This window comes from Oncorhynchus tshawytscha, linkage group LG19, assembly GCF_018296145.1.
Source record: "Oncorhynchus tshawytscha isolate Ot180627B linkage group LG19, Otsh_v2.0, whole genome shotgun sequence".
In the NCBI taxonomy this organism is placed as follows: Eukaryota; Metazoa; Chordata; class Actinopteri; order Salmoniformes; family Salmonidae; genus Oncorhynchus; species Oncorhynchus tshawytscha.
Window position 1 is genome coordinate 50968846 of NC_056447.1, and position 22210 is coordinate 50991055.

General features: G+C 42.8%; 1 protein-coding gene across 5 annotated transcripts in view; it reads left to right on the forward strand.

The window, feature by feature from the left end:
- LOC112218926 (coiled-coil domain-containing protein 136) overlaps window positions 1-14677 on the forward strand; it is a 44335-nt gene extending 29658 nt beyond the window's left edge. For 3 of the 5 annotated variants that reach the window (XM_042301842.1, XM_042301841.1, XM_042301840.1), the window contains 8 exons: window positions 1414-1488; window positions 2965-3317; window positions 3853-4054; window positions 5693-5801; window positions 6505-6787; window positions 10039-10170; window positions 11021-11133; window positions 12707-14677. In XM_042301842.1, the coding sequence (XP_042157776.1) occupies window positions 1414-1488; window positions 2965-3317; window positions 3853-4054; window positions 5693-5801; window positions 6505-6787; window positions 10039-10170; window positions 11021-11133; window positions 12707-12719 (1280 nt within the window). In that variant the 3' untranslated portion in view covers window positions 12720-14677. The remainder of the gene's footprint in view (window positions 1-1413; window positions 1489-2964; window positions 3318-3852; window positions 4055-5692; window positions 5802-6504; window positions 6788-10038; window positions 10171-11020; window positions 11134-12706) is intronic. The other 2 variants (XR_006079408.1, XM_042301843.1) reach the window with 2 other exon arrangements.
- The last annotated feature ends 7533 nt before the right edge of the window (window positions 14678-22210 follow it).

Consider the following 22210-nt stretch of genomic DNA (forward strand, 5'->3'; position numbering starts at 1 on the left):
ATATGGTCATACATTGGGCAGGAGGTTAGGAAGTGCAGCTCAGTTTCCACCTCATTTTGTGGGCAGTGAGCACATAGCCTGTCTTCTCTTGAGAGCCATGTCTGCCTACAGCGGCCTTTCTCAATAGCAAGGCTATGCTCACTGAGTCTGTACCTAGTCAAAGCTTTCCTTAATTTTGGGTCAGTCACAGTGGTCAGGTATTCTGCCGTGGTGTACTCTCTGTGTAGGGCCAAATAGCATTCTAGTTTGCTCCGTTTATTTGTTAATTCTTTCCAATGTGTCAAGTAATTATCTTTTTGTTTTCTCATGATTTGGTTGGGTCTAATTGTGCTGCTGTCCTGGGGCTCTGTAGGGTGTGTTTGTGTTTGTGAACAGAGCCCCAGGACCAGCTTGCTTAGGGGACTCTTCTCCAGGTTCATCTCTCTGTAGGTGATGGCTTTGTTGTGGAAGGTTTGGGAATCGCTTCCTTTTAGGTGGTTATAGAATTTAACGGCTCTTTTCTGGATTTTGATAATTAGTGGGTATCGGCCTAATTCTGCTCTGCATGCATTATTTGGTGTTCTACGTTGTACACGGAGGATATTTTTGCAGAATTCTGCATGCAGAGTCTCAATTTGGTGTTTGTCCCATTTTGTGAAGTCTTGGTTGGTGAGCGGACCCCAGACCTCACAACCATAAAGGGCAATGGGCTCTATGACTGATTCAAGTATTTTTAGCCAAATCCTAATTGGTATGTTGAAATTTATGTTCCTTTTGATGGCATAGAATGCCCTTCTTGCCTTGTCTCTCAGATCGTTCACAGCTTTGTGGAAGTTACCTGTGGCGCTGATGTTTAGGCCAAGGTATGTATAGTTTTTTGTGTGCTCTAGGGCAACAGTGTCTAGATGGAATTTGTATTTGTGGTCCTGGTGACTGGACCTTTTTTGGAACACCATTATTTTGGTCTCACTGAGATTTACTGTCAGGGCCCAGGTCTGACAGAATCTGTGCATAAGATCTAGGTGCTGCTGTAGGCCCTCCTTGGTTGGTGACAGAAGCACCAGATCATCAGCAAACAGCAGACATTTGACTTCGGATTCTAGTAGGGTGAGGCCGGGTGCTGCAGACTTTTCAAGTGCCCGCGCCAATTCGTTGATATATATGTTGAAGAGGGTGGGGCTTAAGCTGCATCCCTGTCTCACCCCACGACCCTGTGTGAAGAAATGTGTGTGTTTTTTGCCAATTTTAACCGCACACTTGTTGTTTGTGTACATGGATTTTATAATGTCGTAGGTTTTACCCCCAACACCACTTTCCATCAGTCTCTCTCTCTCTCTCTCTCTCTCTCTCTCTCTGTCTCTCTCTCTCTCTCTCTCTCTCTCTCTCTCTCTCTCTCTCTCTCTCTCTCTCTGTCTCTCTCTCTGCCCCATACAGGTCTATTGGAGGATGAGCGTTTGACCAGCGCTCATCAGGCAGAAGCCTTCGCACGACAGGTCCACAACCTGCAAGGTACTGTCTGCAGCCATGTAGGCCCTCTGACTAAATGTGCATTTCATTAATGCTTTTTTAACACACTAGCCCATTATTCTCCTCGAAGCCTCCGCACTGGTCCATTTTTTTTCTAAGTCCCACAATTATTAGCTAAATAATTTTAATTTCTACACCAGGGTTATTTCCATAATACTGAAATACTGAAGTGTCATGTACTGTAATATGTACCTAACTTTAACACAGAGACTGCATGTCATGCTAACTTTAACACAGACTGCATGTCATGCTAACTTTAACACAGAGACTGCATGTCATGCTAACTTTAACACAGAGACTGCATGTCATGCTAACTTTAACACAGAGACTGCATGTCATGCTAACTTTAACACAGAGACTGCATGTCTGCTAACTTTAACACAGAGACTGCATGTCATGCTAACTTTAACACAGACTGCATGTCATGCTAACTTTAACACAGAGACTGCATGTCATGCTAACTTTAACACAGAGACTGCATGTCATGCTAACTTTAACACAGAGACTGCATGTCTTGCTAACTTTAACACAGAGACTGCATGTCATGCTAACTTTAACACAGAGACTGCATGTCATGCTAACTTTAACACAGAGACTGCATGTCATGCTAACTTTAACACAGAGACCGCATGTCATGCTAACTTTAACACAGAGACTGCAAGTAGGAAACAAATTCATGAAATGTCAATTCATCAATATCCAATCAGCATATGGAATTCCGTTGTCTCTAATAGGACGGAAAGTGTGTGATTGACTATAACGTGTTAAATGTGCGTGTCATCATTTTTCTCATGGGGATCTCAGTCTGCATATTACCAATAGTTGCATCAGCTAATACTACAAATTACACAGAACTTTTCTCACAGGCACACCCATATGTACGCACGCACACACACACACACACACACACACACACACACACACACACACACACACACACACACACACTCACATCTCCCTCACATGACTATACCAACTCCTTAAAGCCCTGAACTAGCACACCTGATGATTGGTTGATTAGTTGAATCCCTCTTGGGTTTGATGATTTGTTGAATCTTTGGGTTTGATGATTAACTCCTTTGGGTTTGAATTAGCCCTGAACTTAGTTGATAAGTTGAATGATTTGGTTTGATTATTTGTTGAATAGTTGAATCAGGTTTGAGTTTGATGATTTGTTGAATTGAATCAGGTTTGAGTTTGATTTGATGATTTTGAGTTTGAATCAGGTTTGTTTGATGTTTGATGATTTTGTTGATAAGTTGAATCAGGTTTGAGTTTGATGATTTGTTGAATAGTTTTGAAAGTTGAATCAGGTTTGAGTTTGATGATTAGATAAGTTGAATCAATAGATGAAGCGGAACAGCCAAGGTACCCGAAGGAGCGTTTTGATAAACGTTGTTGTAACGACGTACATGTTAGCCCCTGTTCCTGTTTGTTTGTGTGTGTCCTCCCCTGTAGCCCAGCTGCGTTTGGTACAGGAGGAGATTGAGTCTCTGGAGGAGGAGAAAAAGAGCGAACTGATTGAGGCCCACGAGGAGCTACGCCTGGCCCAGGAGGAGGTAGGCCTGGCCCACGAGGAGGTAGGCCTGGCCCAGGAGGAGGTAGGCCTGGCCCAGGAGGAGGTAGGCCTGGCCCAGGAGGAGGTAGGCCTGGCCCAGGAGGAGGTAGGCCTGGCCCAGGAGGAGGTAGGCCTGGCCCAGGAGGAGGTAGGCCTGGCCCAGGAGGAGGTAGGCCTGACCCAGGAGGAGGTAGGCCTGGCCCAGGAGGAGGTAGGCCTGGCCCACGAGGAGCTACGCCTGGCCCAGGAGGAGGTAGGCCTGGCCCAGGAGGAGGTAGGCCTGGCCCAGGAGGAGGAGTAGGCCTGGCCCAGGAGGAGGTAGGCCTGGCCCAGGAGGAGGTAGGCCTGGCCCAGGAGGAGGTAGGCCTGACCCAGGAGGAGGTAGGCCTGGCCCAGGAGGAGGAGGTAGGCCTGGCCCACGGCCTGGCCCAGGAGGAGGTAGGCCTGGCCCAGGAGGAGGTAGGCCTGGCCCAGGAGGAGGTAGGCCTGGCCCAGGAGGAGGTAGGCCTGGCCCAGGAGGAGGTAGGCCTGGCCCAGGAGGAGGTACTGCTTTATTTTACTTGTAATATTTCACATTAAGGTGACTACTTTAAGCTGTTCCACTTTACATTAGGATACTTTATGTTACTAGTTCCAGAAGTATGTATGTGTTCTCTGCGAGTTCTAAGGCTGGTGAGTTCGTGACGGTTCCTTGCTTGTGTTGAAGGCGCTGCTGCTGAGATTGATTTATTCCTTAATTCAATACAGGTGCTGCTGCTGAGATTGATTTATTCATTAATTCAATACAGGTGCAACTGCTGCAGCAGGCGGCTGAGGAGTCGGCGGCTGAGAGGGAGAACGACATCGCCTCCCTACAGGAGGAGCTTTGTCGCCATCAGGCCGAGCTGGGGAGGCTCAACGAGGAGGCACAGGAGTACGAGCTGGAGATCACCACGCTCCGTGCCGAGATCAGCATGAAGAGTCAGAGGAGAGAGGAGGAGAGGAGAGGAGGTAAGAGAGCTTTAGGGGAAGTGGTGGGGAGAGGATGGTGAGGAGAGGACAGGAGAGAGAGAGAGGAGAGGAAGTGAGAGAAAGGGAAGGAGGAGAGGAGGTGAGAGGGGAGGAGGACAGGAGAGGAGCTGAGAGAGAGTGGAGGAGGAGAGGTGGGAGAGAGGGGAGGAGGTGGGAAGGAGGTGGGGAGAGGAGAGGAGGGACAGGAGAGGAGCTGAGAGAGAGTGGAGGAGGAGAGGTGGGAAAGAGGGGAGGAGGTTGGGAGGAGGTGGGTAGAGGAGAGGTGGGTAGAGGATAGGAGGGACAGGAGAGAGAGAGGGAGAGGGGAGGAGGTGGGGAGAGGAGGGGGAGGACAGGAGAAAGAGAGAGGGGGGAGGAGAGGAAAGAGACAGAAGTAGGAGCTGGAGATCATCACGTGGCAAGATGAAATCTGGGAAGGTCATCACAGTACATTTGCTGATCTCATGTCCACCAGCCAGGTCAAAGCAACATCAGCAAACAGCTTGTGTAAAGCCATCCTTCCCTGAGTCACACCCTAACCCTCTCTACAAGAACACAGCAGTGATGTCATGTACTGGGAGAGAGTCCCTGATGTCACCGTGCCTCCCCCCCTGCCTTGCCTCATTCCCTGACAAACACAGTGTGACATCACCCTTCTGGTATCCCAAACACACCCACCCTCTCCCCCACCACCACCCCTGCAGCTCACTGTGAGAGAGCAAGCGGTGGGGTGTAAAACACATTTGTAATGCTGCAGCCTTTTCCTCAACCCATTTTATTAAACCCCAGTCTTGATCTATGTGTTTGACTGTGAGATGCTAACCATCAGGGGCAGACTGGGACCAGATATTGTCCCTGGCATTTCTAACATACTAGCCCATTTGTCTCCTTGAAGCCCCTACACCTATTTTACTTGAGTCCCCTATTATTAGCCAGATATTCATCCGTTTGCGTACAATACCAAGTTATATGGGCAAAAAAAATGGACCAGCCGTCTGGCATTTTCCTGAAATGCCAGATGGCCAGTCCGCCTCTGCTAACTATGATGCAACCAGCAATAACACAACCAGCATCTGATGCATAGGATGACCAGGGAGGTTAACTTGAAAAGTGTGTGAGTTGGGCCCTTTTCCTGTCCTGTCCATTCAGAATGTAAGGAGCATGTTTCAGTATTAAGGAAAATGTATGAAGTAAACAGTAAATACATTTCTTAAGGAATACAGATACCCCCAAAACTACTTAAGTAGTACTTTAAAGTATTTTTACTTAAGTACTTTACACCCCTAGGTTTGGGTCACAGGTTTATAGGTGTCACATTCCAGTCTGACGTTAGGTAGACACACACCAGGTCTTTGTTTTTCTGGGTCTCTCATTGAGTCTCTTGACTATTTATAAGGTGCATGGGCACATACAACAGGATGAATAGTTTTGAGGGGTAGGCCACATGAGTATGGACTCAGAGTTGATACTTTATGTAAACCGGCAAAGTGTTTACCTGTGGCTGAACCTGTGTTGCTAGTACCTCCCCATTTCACTCTGTTTCAGACCATTTTCTCCTGGGTCGTACCTAATGAACACGACCCTGGGGTGTGATGGTCCTGTGCTGTCCTGACTCCTGTACCTGTCCTGTGTGTTCAGGAGACGTAGAAACACTGAAGCAGGAGTGTGTCACGTTGAGGGAGGAGTGTGAGACATTGAAGAATGACAACAGACGTCTGACTGAGAGACTACAGCTGCAGAGGACAGGGTGAGAAAATCTTCTTCTTCTAGTTATTTTTGTTCTTGTTTCTCTTGTTCTTCTTCTTCTTCTTGTTTTTCTTCTTCTTCTTGTTTTTCTTCTTCTTCTTCTTCTTCTTGTTTTTCTTCTTCTTCTTCTTCTTCTTGTTTTTCTTTAAATTGTTCTTGTGTTTCTTCTTCTTCTTGTTTTTCTTCTTCTTCTTCTTCTTGTTTTTCTTCTTCTTCTTCTTGTTTTTCTTCTTCTTCTTCTTCTTGTTTTTCTCCTTCTTCTTCTTCTTGTTTTTCTTCTTCTTCTTCTTCTTGTTTTTCTTCTTCTTCTTCTTGTTTTTCTTCTTCTTCTTCTTCTTGTTTTTCTTTAAATTGTTCTTGTGTTTCTTCTTCTTCTTTATCTTCTTGAGATTCTTTTTCTTGTTCGTGTTCTTTTTCTTCTTTTTCTCCTTGTTTTTGTTATTAATATTTTTTTCTTATTTTCTTTTTATCTTCTTGTTGCTGTTCTTGTTATTCTTTGTGATCTTCTTGATCTTTATCTTCTTGTTTTGGTTCTTCTTATTCAATTTTTTCTTGTTGATCTTCTTGTTCTTCTTTTTTAAATTTTAAAATGTTGGTTCTTCTTGATTTTCTTGAACTTCTTGTTTTTTATTCTTCTTGTTATTGTTCATTTTCATTCACTTTATAAATGTGTAATTTTCTTGTCTCCTCTCTCTCCATCCCAGTTCCAACAGCCACCTGTCCCTAAAGGAGGATGAAGAGGACACCGGGATCGGAGTGGGCACAGAGATGGGGGGCATGGCTGAGAGCTACATGACCATGGCAGACTGCCAGTCAACGGGCACAGGCACCAACTGCCGCCTGAAGGACGTGTCCATTCAGAAGAACATCTCGTTCGATGGGAAGCCCATGACCCCCACCGGCTGGAATGGAGGATTTGGGGAGATCGTCTCACTAAGGGACCAGCTGAAACAAGCTGAGGAGAAGGCCTCACTGGTACAGAGACAGGTACGCTACATAAGATGAAGATGATTAGAAGATACAGTGGTGGAACAGTAGTCATTGATGCCAACTGAATTTCTGCTGTGCTGTGGCAAGAAACGATTAGGTGGTTCAAGGAGGTTTTAGGTGGGTCATTGTGGCACAGAAAAGTGCGACTCCCACTACCACATTTAGAACTACACTGAGTGACTCACACACCACACGTAGCACAGTAGCAAAATAAAACATCAGAGAAGCAGCTGGCCAATCACAGACTACCCTGTCACACAAATGGCTAATACTTATTTTTAGGTACTGCAGTAATGGACAACACAACACAGTGCACTAACCTGGCCTGCTGTTTACATAACCTCTGTTCTGGGGTGTTCCACAAGTGTTCCTTCCAGGGAGTGTTTGTCTGCTTTCTCTTTGAGGTATCACCCAGGTTACTGTAAAGCTCTTCATGACATCTGTGGATATAAAAAGGGCTTTGTTAATAAATCAAATCAAATTGTAGTTGTCACATGCGCCGAATACAACAAGTGTAGACCTTACCGTCAAATGCTTACTTACAAGCCCTTCACCAACAACGCAGTTCAAGAAATAGAGTTTAGAAAATATTTACTAAATAAACTACATTTAAAAAAATTACATAACAATAATGAGGCTATATACAGGGAGTACCGGTACTGAGTCAATGTGCGAGGGTACAAGTTAGTCAAGGTAATTTGTAAAGTGACTATGTATAGATAATAAACAGCGAGTAGCAGCAGTGTAAAAACACAGGGGGGTCAATGTAAATAGTCCTGACGGCCATTTGATTAATTGTTCAGCAGTCTTATGGCTTGGGGGTAGAGGCTGCTAAGGAGCCTTTTAGTCCTAGACTTGGCGCTCCGGTACCGCTTGCCGTGTGGTAGCAGAGAGAACAGTCTATGACTTGGGTGACTGGATCTTTGACAATTTTTTGGGCCTTCCTCTGACACCGCCTAGTATATACAGTACCAGTCAGTAGTTTGGACACACCTACTCATTCAAGGGTTTTTCTTTATTTTTTACTATTTTCTACATTGTAGAATAATAGTGAATACATTAAAACAATGAAATAACACATATGGAATCATATAGAAACCAAAAAAAGTGTTAAACAAATCTAAATATATGTTATATTTGAGATTCTTCAAAGTGCCACCCTTAGCCTTGATGACAGCTTTGCAGACTCTTGGCAGTCTCTCAACCAGCTTCATGAGGTAGTCACCTGGAATGCATTTCAATTAACAGGTGTGCCTTGTTCAAAGTTAATTTGTGGAATTTCTTTCCTTCTTAATGCGTTTAAACCAATCAGTTGTGTTGTGACAAGGTAGGGGTGGTATACAGAAGATAGCCCTATTTGGTAAAAGACCAAGTGCATATTATGGCAACCTGTTACGGCTAGCGGAGCCCCTTGACAACATCAGCTGAATTTTAACTTACATATATTCAAAGGTGCAATACTCCAAATTAAAGCTTAACTTCTTGTTAATCGTAATCGTTAATTCTTGCCATCGTGTCAGATTTCAAAAAGGTTTTACAGCGAAAGCACACCATACGATTATGTTAGGTCAGCGCCTAGTCACAAAAAAACATACAGCCATTTTCCAGCCAAAGAGAGGAGTCACAAAAAGCAGAAATAGAGATCAAATGAATCACTAACCTTTGATGATCTTCATGAGATGGCACTCATAGGACTTCATGTTACACAATACATGTATGTTTTGTTCGATAAAGTTCATATTTATATCCAAAAATCTCAGTTTACATTGGCGCGTTATGTTCAGTAATGTTTTGCCTCAAAAACATCCTGCGAATTTGCAGAGAGCCACATCAATTTACAGAAATACTCATCATAAACTTTGATGAAAGATACAATTGTTATGCATAGGATTAAAGATAAACTTCTCCTTAATGCAACCGCTGTGTCAGATTTTAAAAAAGCTTTACGGCAAAAGCACACCATGCAATAATCTGAGTACAGCGCTCAGCCACCAAAACAAGTCATACAGATACCAGCCATGTTGTGGAGTCAGTAAAAGTCAGAAATAGTATTATAAACATTCACTTACCTTTGATGATCTTCATCAGAATGCACTCCCAGCAATCCCAGTTCCACAATAAATGTTTGTTTTGTTCGATAAAGTTAATCTTTATGTCCAAATACCTCCTTTTTGTTCATGTGTTTTGTTCACTAATCCAAATGCACAAGGCGCGGGCACTAAGTCCAGACGAAAAGTCAAAAAAGTTCCTTTACAGTTCGTAGAAACATGTCAAACGATGTATATAATCAATCTTTAGGATGTTTTTTATCATAAATCTTCAATAATTTTTCAACCGGACAATTCCTTTGTCTTTAGAAAGGAAAGGGAACGGAGCTCGTGCTGACTGCCTCGCGCGATCAACGACTAAAGGCTTTCAGCTGAGCCACTGGTCTTATTCGCTCCCCTTTCACAATAGAAACCTGAAACAATGTTCTAAAGACGGTTGACATCTAGTGGAAGCCTTAGGAAGTGCAATATGACCCCATTTACACTGTACATTGGATAGGCAATGACTTGAAAAACTACAAACCTCAGATTTCCCACTTCCTGGTTGGGTTTTTCTCAGGTTTTTGCCTGCCATATGAGTTCTGTTATACTCACAGACATCATTCAAACAGTTTTAGAAACTCCAGTGTGTTTTCTATCCAAATATACTAATAATAGGCATATCCTTGCTTCTGGGCCTGAGTAGCAGGCAGTTTACTCTGGGCACGCTTTTCATCCGAACGTGAAAATACTGTCCCCTAACCCGAAGAGGTTATAACCTTTTGAGGATCTGGGAACCCATGCCAAATCTTTTCAGTGTCCTGAGGGGGAAAAGGTGTTGTCATGCCCTCTTCACAACTGTCTTGGTGTGTTTGGACCATGAGAGTTCATTGGTCATGTGGACACCAATGAACTTGAATCTCTCGACCCGTTCCACTACAACCCCGCCTCTACTATTTTCATTTTTTTTATTTTTTATAAATGTGATGGATTGATCCAGGGGTGTCAAACTAATTTTGCCTCAGGGGCCATATTCAGTCATCAACCAGGGCCGATTGGTTATGAAAATTGGTTATATATTTCCTCACCCTAAACATTTGGAAAAACGTGTCCTCTATCCAGTGTTTTTTTGAATTTTCGATGCTCCCTGAACTGTCTAGCTTTCATTTAGGTGATTATTCGATGATTATTAGATAGTTTGCTCTACTCTGTCTCTCTCAGTGTGACGGTTTGAAGACAGAGCTGAGGGAGCTACAGGTGCTATATGACTGCAGCCAGAGGGAGAGGGCGGGGATGGAGGAGGAGCTACTGCGCTGCAAGGCAGAGTTGGAGAGGCTGGCTGGAGGGGGGCAGGTGAGAGGTCACACTGGGGTTAGAGGTCAGGGGTCACAGGGCTCACCATAGTGATAGGAATTAATAATGGTATATTGCATATCTATTGCAAGGCTTTTGGACGTATGTTGTCCATTCTGACTGTTTCTAACTGTTTTCTGACTTCCACATTTCTCTGCGTGAGTTTTTTGCGATTGTGTTTGCTGTATTTCTTGTTTTCATTTGCGGAAACTTGAACGTTTTTGTAGAAAACACATCACACCTATTCTGTGTCTGTTGATTCCATTCTCTCTCTCTCTCTCTCTCTCTCTCTCTCACTCCCTCTCTCTCTCTCTCTCTCTCTCTCCCTCTCTCTCTCTAATTCTCTCTCTCTCTCTCTCTCTCTCTCTCTCTCTCTCTCTCTCTCTCTCGTTCTCTCTCTCTCTCTCTCTCTCTCCTCTCTCTCTCTCTCGTTCTCTCTCTCTCTCTCTCTCTCTCTCTCTCCATCTCCCTCTCTCTCTCTCTCTCTCTCTCCATCTCCCTCTCTCTCCATCTCTCTCTCTCTCTCTCTCTCCATCTCTCTCTCTCGTTCTCTCTCTCTCGTTCTCTCTCTCTCTCTCTCCATCTCTCTCTCTCTCTCTCTCTCTCTCTCTCTCTCTCTCTCTCTCTCTCTCTCTCTCTCTCTCTCTCTCCCTCTCTCTCTCTCTCCATTGAAGTCCATGCCATGACTTCCATCCCCCTTTATGCCATATCACGTTTCGTTTTTGAATTATTTGTGTGATTTTGTGGTGTCCATATGTCAACGTTGCTCTCCACTCATTTATTATTTCGTTCTCTCCATTCCTCCCTCCATATCTATCCATCCGTCCCTCGTTTTCTTCCCTTCATCCAGAGCTACATCCATTCGTCTGAGTCTCCTGTTCTCTCCATCCCCTTCATAGGAATAATTGTAATATTGGGAGTGGTTTGGTGCTGGTTGTCCGAGCTGGCGTCACAGAAAGCAAGGTAGGAGGAAGGATACTTCTCTGTCTGTCAGTCGTCTGCACTTTGGCTACGTATCTAATATATAGATATTACTGTATGTAGTTCAGTAAAGTAAAATTAGATAGTCAAGTAAAGTATTCCTAAAGTCTCAGGGCCTTTCTTACAGATGAACCTTTTACTGCAGTGGGCTAAATCAGGGTCACCCAGAGTGTTTCTTGGTGATCTTTAAGACTTACTTACTTTCTACGTTGAAACAAAAGTGAACACCTCAAACACATGGTTATGGGCTGTACCATGTCAGATACAGAGTTGAAATGTATTCCATTTTTAGTTTGCATCCCAATATATATATATATATATATTTATATACTGAACAAAAATATAAACGCAACATGTAAAGTGTTGGCTCCATTTTTCATGAGCTGAAATAAAACATCACAGAAATGTTCCACATAAACAAAAAAGGTATTTCTCTCAAATGTTGTGCAAATTTGTTTACATCCCTGTTAGTGAGCATTTCTCCTTTGCAAAGATAATCCATCCACCTGACAGGTGTGGCATATTAATAAGCTGATTAAACAGCATGGTTATTACACAGGTACACCTTGTGCTGGGGACAATAAAAGATCACTCTAAAATGTGCAGTTTTGTAATACAACACTATGCCACAGATGTCTCAAGTTTTGAGGGTGCAATTGGCATGCTGACTGCAGGAATGTCCACCAGAGCTGTTGCCAGAGAATTTAATGTTCATTTCTCTACCATAAACCGCCTCCAACGTTGCAGTACATGTAACAACGCCAGCCCAGGACCTCCACATCTGGCTTCTTCACCTGCAAGATCGTCTGAGGAGGGGGACGGGGGTGCTTAGAAGTATTTCTGTCTGTAATAAAGACCTTTTGTGAGGAAAAACGTATTCTGATTGGCTAGGGGTGGGTGGGCCAAGTGGGTGGGCCTATGCCCTCCCAGGCCCACCCATGGCTGCACCCCTGCCCAGTCATGTGAATCCATGGATTAGGGTGTAATGACTGTATTGCCATTGACTGATTTTCTTATATGAACTGTAACTCAGTAAAATCTTTCAAATTGTTGCATGTTGCATTTATATTTCTGTTCAGTATTCATCACAGATGACTGAAATACAACAAAACCGTTTGATATAGATACACCAGATTTCAGCAACAGATTTCAGCAGTGTATTAATTATAAAATTATGAAAAATATGAATGACATTCCACCCATGAGGCCACTAGAGGTCGCTATGATCATTCGACTGCAGGAAAGGTCAACAGAGTTTTGTTGCGATCAGGTCCTGAGAATTGACCTAGGAGTGGCAATACACTTTTGTATAATTGAATAATTACTAGCTAGAGACTTCCAATCACATTTATCATGAGACATACAGCACAAAGCATAAAACATACCAAGTATTTTTGGGTGACAGACATGGGACAGGTGGGCCGTTTCATACAGTGCTCTCCAGTATGACATCACTGCTAGATTAGTGTTTGATTATTTGACTCTTTTCTATGTCCACAGTAAGTGTGCTTACATCTCTAAATGCTACCTCTGACTTCTCTCTCTGCGTCCTCAGGGGTGTGATATAGAACGGAACCTTATTCTGACTGTCACCGCGGCAACAGCTGTGCTTCTGATTCGTGGCTAGCTTGTTGAGAGGCCCGATGTTGAGCAGGTCAGATCAGTGACAAGTTACACCGACAAAGGCGGTAATGTCTGCTTATAGACAACTACCCTCCATCCCCACCCCCTTTTCACATCGATCTGGGACGAACAACAGCTCACACGCCATTCCTCTAATTCATCGCTAGAAAGAGGAAATTCAGATGACAACTGTTCAGAAAACAGGAGCATGTTGAAAATGGAGAACTTCTGAAAACAAGAGCATGTTGAAAATGGAAAACTTCAGAAAACAGGAGATAAGTGTGCTCATAGTTCTGATGGAAAAGATGGACTCCTTTTCTCTCCTGTTCTGGGGGACACAGGTCTTCATGAAGCTGAGAACATAGGGTGGATACTTACATTTAATTGGATAGTACCTTTCCCGCATAAATCTAACTGGTTCTGTCCCTGTGACATCTCATTCTGTCTCTCTGTCTGTCTCACGGGTCTTGACTATGGGGCGGCAGGGTGACGTAGTGGTTAGAGTGTTGTACTAGTAACCGGAAGGTTGCAAGTTCAAATCCCCAAGCTGACAAGGTACAAATCTGTCGTTCTGCCCCTGAACAGGCAGTTAACCCACTGTTCCTAGGCTGTCATCGAAAATAAGATTTTTTTTCTTAACTGCCTAGTTAAATAAAGGTCAAATAAATATGGGACTCAATTGGTCCTGAGTTTAAATGTCTCATACTACTCTTATACAACTCTCATCTTGTATTTTACTAAATGTAATTGTTAATATGTTAATTGATTGCTTATCTTTTAACAAGAACCACCTCTGCATCTTGCACATTTTGCTGAATTAAAAACTCTTAAATAAATAAATAAAATCCACATGATGTTGTAAATAAGTCCTAGTAGAATCTTTCTGAAAATAGAATTATATCTACACGTGTAATTCATTATTTAAAGGAATATGCCGAATACGTGAAATAATTTAATGTCTGTGCCCGTGTCTTGTGAATAGCTCACACCTTGGGGATTTTTCTCAATTAGAATGAAATGAATAATGAAGACCTAGTATAGAGTTCTAGTCTAGAGTGACAGATGCTTTCCCTACAAAAAAATGTTTAAAGGCAATAGTTAATTTATAAAGCATACGGTCTAAAATATTTTCTCATTCATTTACATTTACTTTAAAAATACAATGATCATTCCAGATGTCCTACCTACAGTGAATTTGTTATTAGTGAGGATGTTTAATCTGGGTTTTCAGAGTTGTGTAAATGCCTATTTGTTATGGTGTCCTCATTAAAGGGGGAAGTGTATGGGAGATGTGTGTGCTAGTCTAGCAGCTGTTCTAATGCACCTGTCAGTCCTAGCCCGGTGTTTCAAGTCTATGTTTAACCAACCATCTCACCCACATACCAGTGTCCTGGCTATTTTTGTCCACAGTCACAGTCACTTCTTTTATTTACTGAATTTAACTTAGTGCACCGTCAGACAGACTTGGGTTGAAATACTATTCTGAAATCATTTCAAAAACCCTTATCGGTGTTTGATTGAGCTTCCTGATTTAATGGACCAAAATAATAGCCCCCAAACGGCAAACCCCACCCATCTGTCACTCCAGGCAGGCTAAGGAAAACACTCAAAGCATTTGAAGGAGTTAGGCATGGTATTTGAACCCAGGTGTGTTGTCGGTAGAGTGTGTATGGCTTTTGACTGCTTTGTCATGCAGTGACTGTATAATTATCCACCCAAATATGTCAAGTTAGCACGCCCAGTCTGTATTTTCTTCTTCTTCCACATCCCAGACTACACATCCCAGACTACACATCCCAGACTACACATCCCAGACTACACATCCCAGCTCACATCCCAGACTACACATCCCAGACTACACATCCTAGACTACACATCCCAGCTCACATCCTAGACTACACATCCCAGACTACACATCCCAGACTACACATCCCAGCTCCCCCAGACTACACACCCCAGCTCACATCCCAGACTACACATCCCAGACTACACACCCCAGACGACACATCCCAGACTACACATCCCAGACTACACATCCCAGACTACACATCCCAGCTCACATCCCAGACTACACACCCCAGACTACACACCCCAGACTACACATCCCAGACTACACATCCCGCTCACATCCCAGACTACACATCCCAGACTACACATCCCAGACTACACATCCCAGACTACACATGCCAGACTACACATCCCAGACTACACATCTCAGACTACACATCCCAGACTACACATCCCAGCTCACATGCCAGACTACATATCCCAGACTACACATCCCAGACTACACATCCCAGCTCACATCCCAGCTCATCCCAGCTCCCCAGACTACACATCCCAGACTACACATGCCAGACTACACATCCCAGACTACACATGCCAGACTACACATCCCAGCTCACATGCCAAGCACATGCCACACTGTCTCTGATATGCCTTTGACCAGTTCACCCGTGAAGTCTGGGGCCCATGTTTTTTTTTAGAGTCTCACAGTAGGAGTTCTGATCTTGGATCAGTTTGAACTTTGGGATCATAATGAACAACATCACATGGAGGTGGACGGGGGTCGTGGAGGACTAACCCTAGATCAGCACTCCTAACCCAAGATGCTTTATGGATATTTTTTCGTACAGTAACACATTATCTGTATATGTGTCATGTTTCGATAGTGTGATCTATGTATTTGAATATACTGTAGCAGCTTTTCATACAACAGACAAAGAACAGCGAATATTTAACCTTGAGCTTGTGAATGTCTCAAAATACCTAATGTACACACTATTCATAACTGAATTGTTTCTGTACTTTTTAATCTACTAACACCTTCTTAAATGTGGAGAGAAAGGAACGTGTTTTTTTATAAGGGGGATGGATTTTCTTGGCTTGGGTTGGTCTTTCCACATGTTCTGAAATGTCATTAAAAAAATAATAATAATCTCCAGGCACACAGCTAGAGAATGTTGACTGTCAGCATTCCATAGTTGAATGATGCTTGTGAACATACCAGAGATAGGATATTTAATTTGTGCTGTGTCTGGTCGTACGTGATGGTATGCAGGTGTGTGGGAACAGATGATTGGTAGACCACGAGGCAGAGAAACAAGTTTGATTGCAGAAGGCATTCTTGAAATTGGATTCTTATGTAAAATGATGTCAATCGTTTTTTTGGGGGGGGGCAAATTCTAAATGTGTCTGGATTTAACAGTTCGATTTGTCGCAAAAAATGAGGCAGCATTTTAAACGTTTTAAATGATCTGTTAACAACTGTGAAATTTTGTGACACATTAAAAGTCTAGCTACATTATAGTTAATAAGGCATGCTACATATAGTCTAAGAGAAAAGTTTAAAAGTTTACTTATGTTTAATATGAGGTTTTTGTTTTGCTTTGTATTTGTTTGACTTGCATAGGTTCAGAAGTGGTATCGACTAATGTGAGAGAGAAATATGACTAAAATCTCCATTTGTCATAGCTTTGTAGAAAGTCTATTTTGAGAGAGCAGTGTATATTTCATAGTCAAATGATGGAAAAGTGTATTCAAGGTGAGTTTATTAAGAGAACCAAGTAAGTGTTGGTAAGTGTTTTCTACCTCTGTTTTCAATACCTCTATGTTTATTTGAGTAGTCAGTGCATGCAGGTAGAGGTTGTTTTTGGTGTTAGTACCCAGTATGAGTATGCTATTGTAAAAAATAAACAACCCACCAAAATCAATACTGTTCACAAATTAATCTTGAATTTAGTTGTGGGACATCTTCTAATAGACAACAGTTTGTTTTCATTCAAGTTCCTAAATCTTCACAGACGAGGATGGAATCAAACCCAGTAGTAACACCTCCTCTACCAAATATCTTTCTGCTGCTAAACTTCCTGAACTTTAGTTCATATAAACGTCGCTTTAACCTGAACATGATTGTTTAAGCTTATTAAAACCTGTTTTTCGAAACAAACATTACTGTGTGTACGTGAGTTATATTGAGTTTATATTATGGTTCTCAGTTTGCTGCTTGCATTTTATTCCCTTTGACTTTGTGATTTGGAATATACAGTAGTTGAATATACAGTAGTTGAATATACAGTAGTTGAATATACAGTAGTCATGGCTTTGTTGTTACCTGGAGGTATATTATATAGTAGTCATGGCTATGTTGTTACCTAGAGGTATATTATATAGTAGTCATGGCTTTGTTGTTACCTAGAGGTATATTATATAGTAGTCATGGCTATGTTGTTACCTGGAGGTATATTATATAGTAGTCATGGCTATGTTGTTACCTGGAGGTATATTATATAGTAGTCATGGCTATGTTGTTACCTAGAGGTATATTATATAGTAGTCATGGCTATGTTGTTACCTAGAGGTATATTATATAGTAGTCATGGCTTTGTTGTTACGTAGAGGTATATTATATAGTAGTCATGGCTATGTTGTTACCTAGAGGTATATTATATAGTAGTCATGGCTTTGTTGTTACGTAGAGGTATATTATATAGTAGTCATGGCTATGTTGTTAGCTAGAGGTATATTATATAGTAGTCATGGCTATGTTGTTACCTGGAGGTATATTTTGAACAGTAAATTATTTGAAAAATTAAATATAATCACTCTTAGTACTGTACGTGTCAGTGATACGTACAGTGTATAAACATGCAAATATTGATGGGGTGGCTGACAATGTCACGGAAGTGGTGGCAGGTAGTCTAGCGGTTAAGAACATTAGCTGAAAGGTCAGTGCTTTCGAATCCCTAACCTGACTATGTGAAAAATCTGTCAATGTGCTCTTGAGCAAGGCACTTCATCCTAATTGCTCCTGTAAGTCGTTCTGAATAAACGTGTCTACTAAATGACAAAAACGTATCAATGGGTCTAGAGGCCATGCTTTGTTATGATTCTGAAAGGCCAGATAGCTAACAACAATGACCAGAAGCAGCCATGTGGGGCATCGTAGGTGGGTCGTTTCAGCTAGTTTTTATCTTGTTCCCCAAGTGGTGAAGGTATGCAACAACACCTCTGCCACGTTGATCTTCAACACGGAGCCCCCACAGGGGTGTGTGCTCAGCCACCTTCTGTACTCCCTGTTCAGGCATGACCGCGTAGACACGCACATCTACAACTTAATCATCAAGATTGCTGACGACTCAACAGTGGTAGACCTGATTACCAACAACAATGAGAGAGCCTGCAGGGAGACGGTGAGAGCCCTGCTGGAGTGGTGCCTGGAAAATAACCTCTCTCGTCGTTAACAAAACAAAGGAGCTGATCGTGGACTACAGGAGACATCGACGAGGCCGCAGTGCAGTGGTGTAAAGTACTTAAGTAAAAATACTTTAAAGTACTACTTAAGTAGGTTTTTGGGGTATCTGTACTTTACTATTTCTATATTTGACCAATTTTACTTTTACTTCACTACATTCCTAAACAAAATTATGTACTTTTTACTCCATACGTTTTCCCTGACACCCAAAAGTATTTTTTGAATCCTTAGCAGGACAGGAAAATGGTCTAATTCACACAATTATCAAAGAGAACATCCCTGGTCGTCCCTACAACCTCTGCTCTGGCGGACTCACTAAACACATGCTTCCTTTGTAAATAATGTAAGTGTTGGAGTGTGCCCCTGGCTATCAGTAAATAAATAAAAACTAGAAAATGTGGCAGTCTGCGTTACTTAAACAGGACAGTTGAGCTAATTTTGACAAACAATATTAAATTAATTTAAACATATGAATTTTGTTTGGCATATTTTATCATCTCAACCAATACCATTTAGTCAAATAATCATATGGTTTTAATTTTCGGACTCTCATATTGTTTTAGACACCCATTCAAAGGAAGTGAATGTGAGCAAAACCAAATGTCATTTACCATATTTTTTTTGTACTAATTGTGTATAATATGGGAAATTACAAGGTTGTAAAATGTTGTTGACTTTTAAAACATCAATTAAATTTAAATTAAATTGTTGCTTTACAATTTTAAGAACTCTTGAAAAATATCCTCCACCGGGCGTTTGAGCTGCCCATTAAAGGAATGCTTATTAACCATGTAATCTTATAATCTCCACCTGGCACAGCCAGAAGAGGACTGGCCACCCCTCAGAGCCTGGTTCCTCTCTACCCAGCACAGCCAGAAGAGGACTGGCCACCCCTCAGAGCCTGGTTCCTCTCTACCCAGTACAGCCAGAAGAGGACTGGCCACCCCTCAGAGCCTGGTTCCTCTCTACCCAGTACAGCCAGAAGAGGACTGGCCATCCCTCAGAGCCTGGTTCCTCTCTACCCAGTACAGCCAGAAGAGGACTGGCCACCCCTCAGAGCCTGGTTCCTCTCTACCCAGTACAGCCAGAAGAGGACTGGCCACCCCTCAGAGCCTGGTTCCTCTCTACCCGGCACAGCCAGAAGAGGACTGGCCACCCCTCATAGCCTGGTTCCTCTCTACCCGGCACAGCCAGAAGAGGACTGGCCACCCCTCAGAGCCTGGTTCCTCTCTACCCGGCACAGCCAGAAGAGGACTGGCCACCCCTCAGAGCCTGGTTCCTCTCTACCCAGTACAGCCAGAAGAGGACTGGCCACCCCTCAGAGCCTGGTTCCTCTCTACCCAGTACAGCCAGAAGAGGACTGGCCACCCCTCAGAGCCTGGTTCCTCTCTACCCAGCACAGCCAGAAGAGGACTGGCCACCCCTCAGAGCCTGGTTCCTCTCTAGGTTTCCTTCTAGGCTCCTGCCTTTCTAGGGAGTTTTTCCCAGCCACTGTGTTTCTACATCTGCATTGCTTGCTGTTTGGTGTTTCTGGCTGGGTTTCTGTACAGCACTCTGTGACATCAGCTGATGTAAAAAGGGCTTTATAAATACATTTGATTGATAATAAGTCAAAACTGGTGATAATGGACAATAGAGAAATATTGTTCTGGGATATTTTTGTCTGTGCAAATACAAAAAGCCTTTCAAAATCGATATCAATATTTACTGTTATCTTCTATATGTTTCACAATATCATTCAGTACATGTCATTTTACTGGTATTCTAAGCATATAAACCGTAAATATTTACATGCATTTGAAAATTCATATTTTTTTTTTGCACACAATTGTATCATATTTTATCAACGTTTGATATCAGTCCTAATTTAATGGCCTATCTTCCATTTGAAGTAAACAGAAGCAGACATAATGGAAATGAATGTATACTATCTTTTGGAAGATTTTACAAGTCTATGCAAATTCCAATACAAACTAATTTCTCTAATTGAGCAATTTAATTGGCTGGTGAAGATGTTTGCAATTCACAATCTATCACAGTTTTAGTCATTCAAACAAAAAGGATTCATTTATGGCCTTTATTGAGGCTAAGTATACATATTATTTTCTTGGTGTACAGGTTAAAGGGTTAATGTGATCAAGAAAAATACATCACGTTTATAACAGAGACCAGTTGTTCTGGTTACATGACGTCTTCTCATTACAACCCAAAGACAACGTCACCAAGACGTCATGTGCCTAAGGTTTCCCAATGGGTAACGGTAGAGCGTTTAAGGTTTTCAGAAGGAATCCCATTCATGAAATCACCAGCGCGACTGTGTCGGTGTCACACAGAGCGACGAGCGACTCTTTTCCCGGCATCACATTACCCCCGGCCGTAATAACAACCAATACACTGAACTCTATGTCTGCGTTCCAAATCATACTTCCTTACATGGTCCACTACTTATGACCAGGGAATAGGGAATAGTGTTCTATGTGGGACACAGACTCTATATCAGTGTCATTAAGTCTCTGACAACCAGGCAGTCATGTCAGACACACGAGGGGAGGCTCCGGATGTGCCAAGGATGCTGACGAGGTCTTCTATATTACACTCATGGTTTACTGAGATTGTATGTAACCTCAAGGGCCAGAATTAGCCTGACTGGCAGTTATACTGGACCGACGGTGAATATAGAAATGATCTTGATCTCCTGACTCAAGGGCAAGTGTCTGAGGAATGTTCTGGAATATATTCACTGTGTGATACATTTACTTATAATAATCACGTCGTAGGCCTCCCCGAGTGGCGCTGCGGTTTAATAATCAGGGTTCGATCCTAGGCTGTGTCACTGCCGGGCCGTGACCGGGTGTGCCATAGGGCGGCGCACAATTGGACCAGCGTCGTCCGGGTTAGGGGCGGGTTTGACCGGTGATGCTTTACCTGGCTCACCGGGCTCTAGCGACTCCTTGTGGTGGTCCGGGCGCCTGCAGGCTGACTTCGGTCGTCAGTTGAACGGTGTTTCCTCCGACACGTTGGTGCGGCTGGCGGGTGTTAAGGAGCACGGTTTGGCGGGTCATGTTTCGCCTCTCCCAAGCCCGTTGGGGACTTTGCAGCGATGAGACAAGATCGTAAAACTGCATCGCAATTGGATATCACAAAACTGGAGAGCAAAAGCATAAGAAAATACGTCGTTACGATCCTGATTACATTTAGGCCGTTTTGAGCTAGTTGGGGAAAAAAGTTAGAAAAAAGTATACAAGCAGGGACATAACGCATTAAGACTAATAAGAAGTTATAAAGGCTCATACATGCTTATAACAAGTTGTTAAACATATAACATAAAGTATTATTTTCTTTGAAGTGTGTTAAAACAACAAGAAGGAATCCTACCCGTGTCCTGTCTGGGGTATGACTATCCTGGACATTCTCTGTGTATGTGTCACAGTTATCCTGGACATTCTCTGTGTATGTGTCACAGTTATCCTGGACATTCTCTGTGTATGTGTCACAGTTATCCTGGACATTCTCTGTGTATGTGTCACAGTTATCCTGGACATTTTCTGTGTATGTGTCACAGTTATCCTGGACATTCTCTGTGTATGTGTCACAGTTATCCTGGACATTCTCTGTGTATGTGTCACAGTTATCCTGGACATTCTCTGTGTATGTGTCACAGTTATCCTGGACATTCTCTGTGTATGTGTCACAGTTATCCTGGACATTCTCTGTGTATGTGTCACAGTTATCCTGGACATTCTCTGTGTATGTGTCACAGTTATCCTGGACATTCTCTGTGTATGTGTCACAGTTATCCTGGACATTCTCTGTGTATGTGTCACAGTTATCCTGGACATTCTCTGTGTATGTGTCACAGTTATCCTGGACATTCTCTGTGTATGTGTCACAGTTATCCTGGACATTCTCTGTGTATGTGTCACAGTTATCCTGGACATTCTCTGTGTATGTGTCACAGTTATCCTGGACATTCTCTGTGTATGTGTCACAGTTATCCTGGACATTCTCTGTGTATGTGTCACAGTTATCCTGGACATTCTCTGTGTATGTGTCACAGTTATCCTGGACATTCTCTGTGTATGTGTCACAGTTATCCTGGACATTCTCTGTGTATGTGTCACAGTTATCCTGGACATTCTCTGTGTATGTGTCACAGTTATCCTGGACATTCTCTGTGTATGT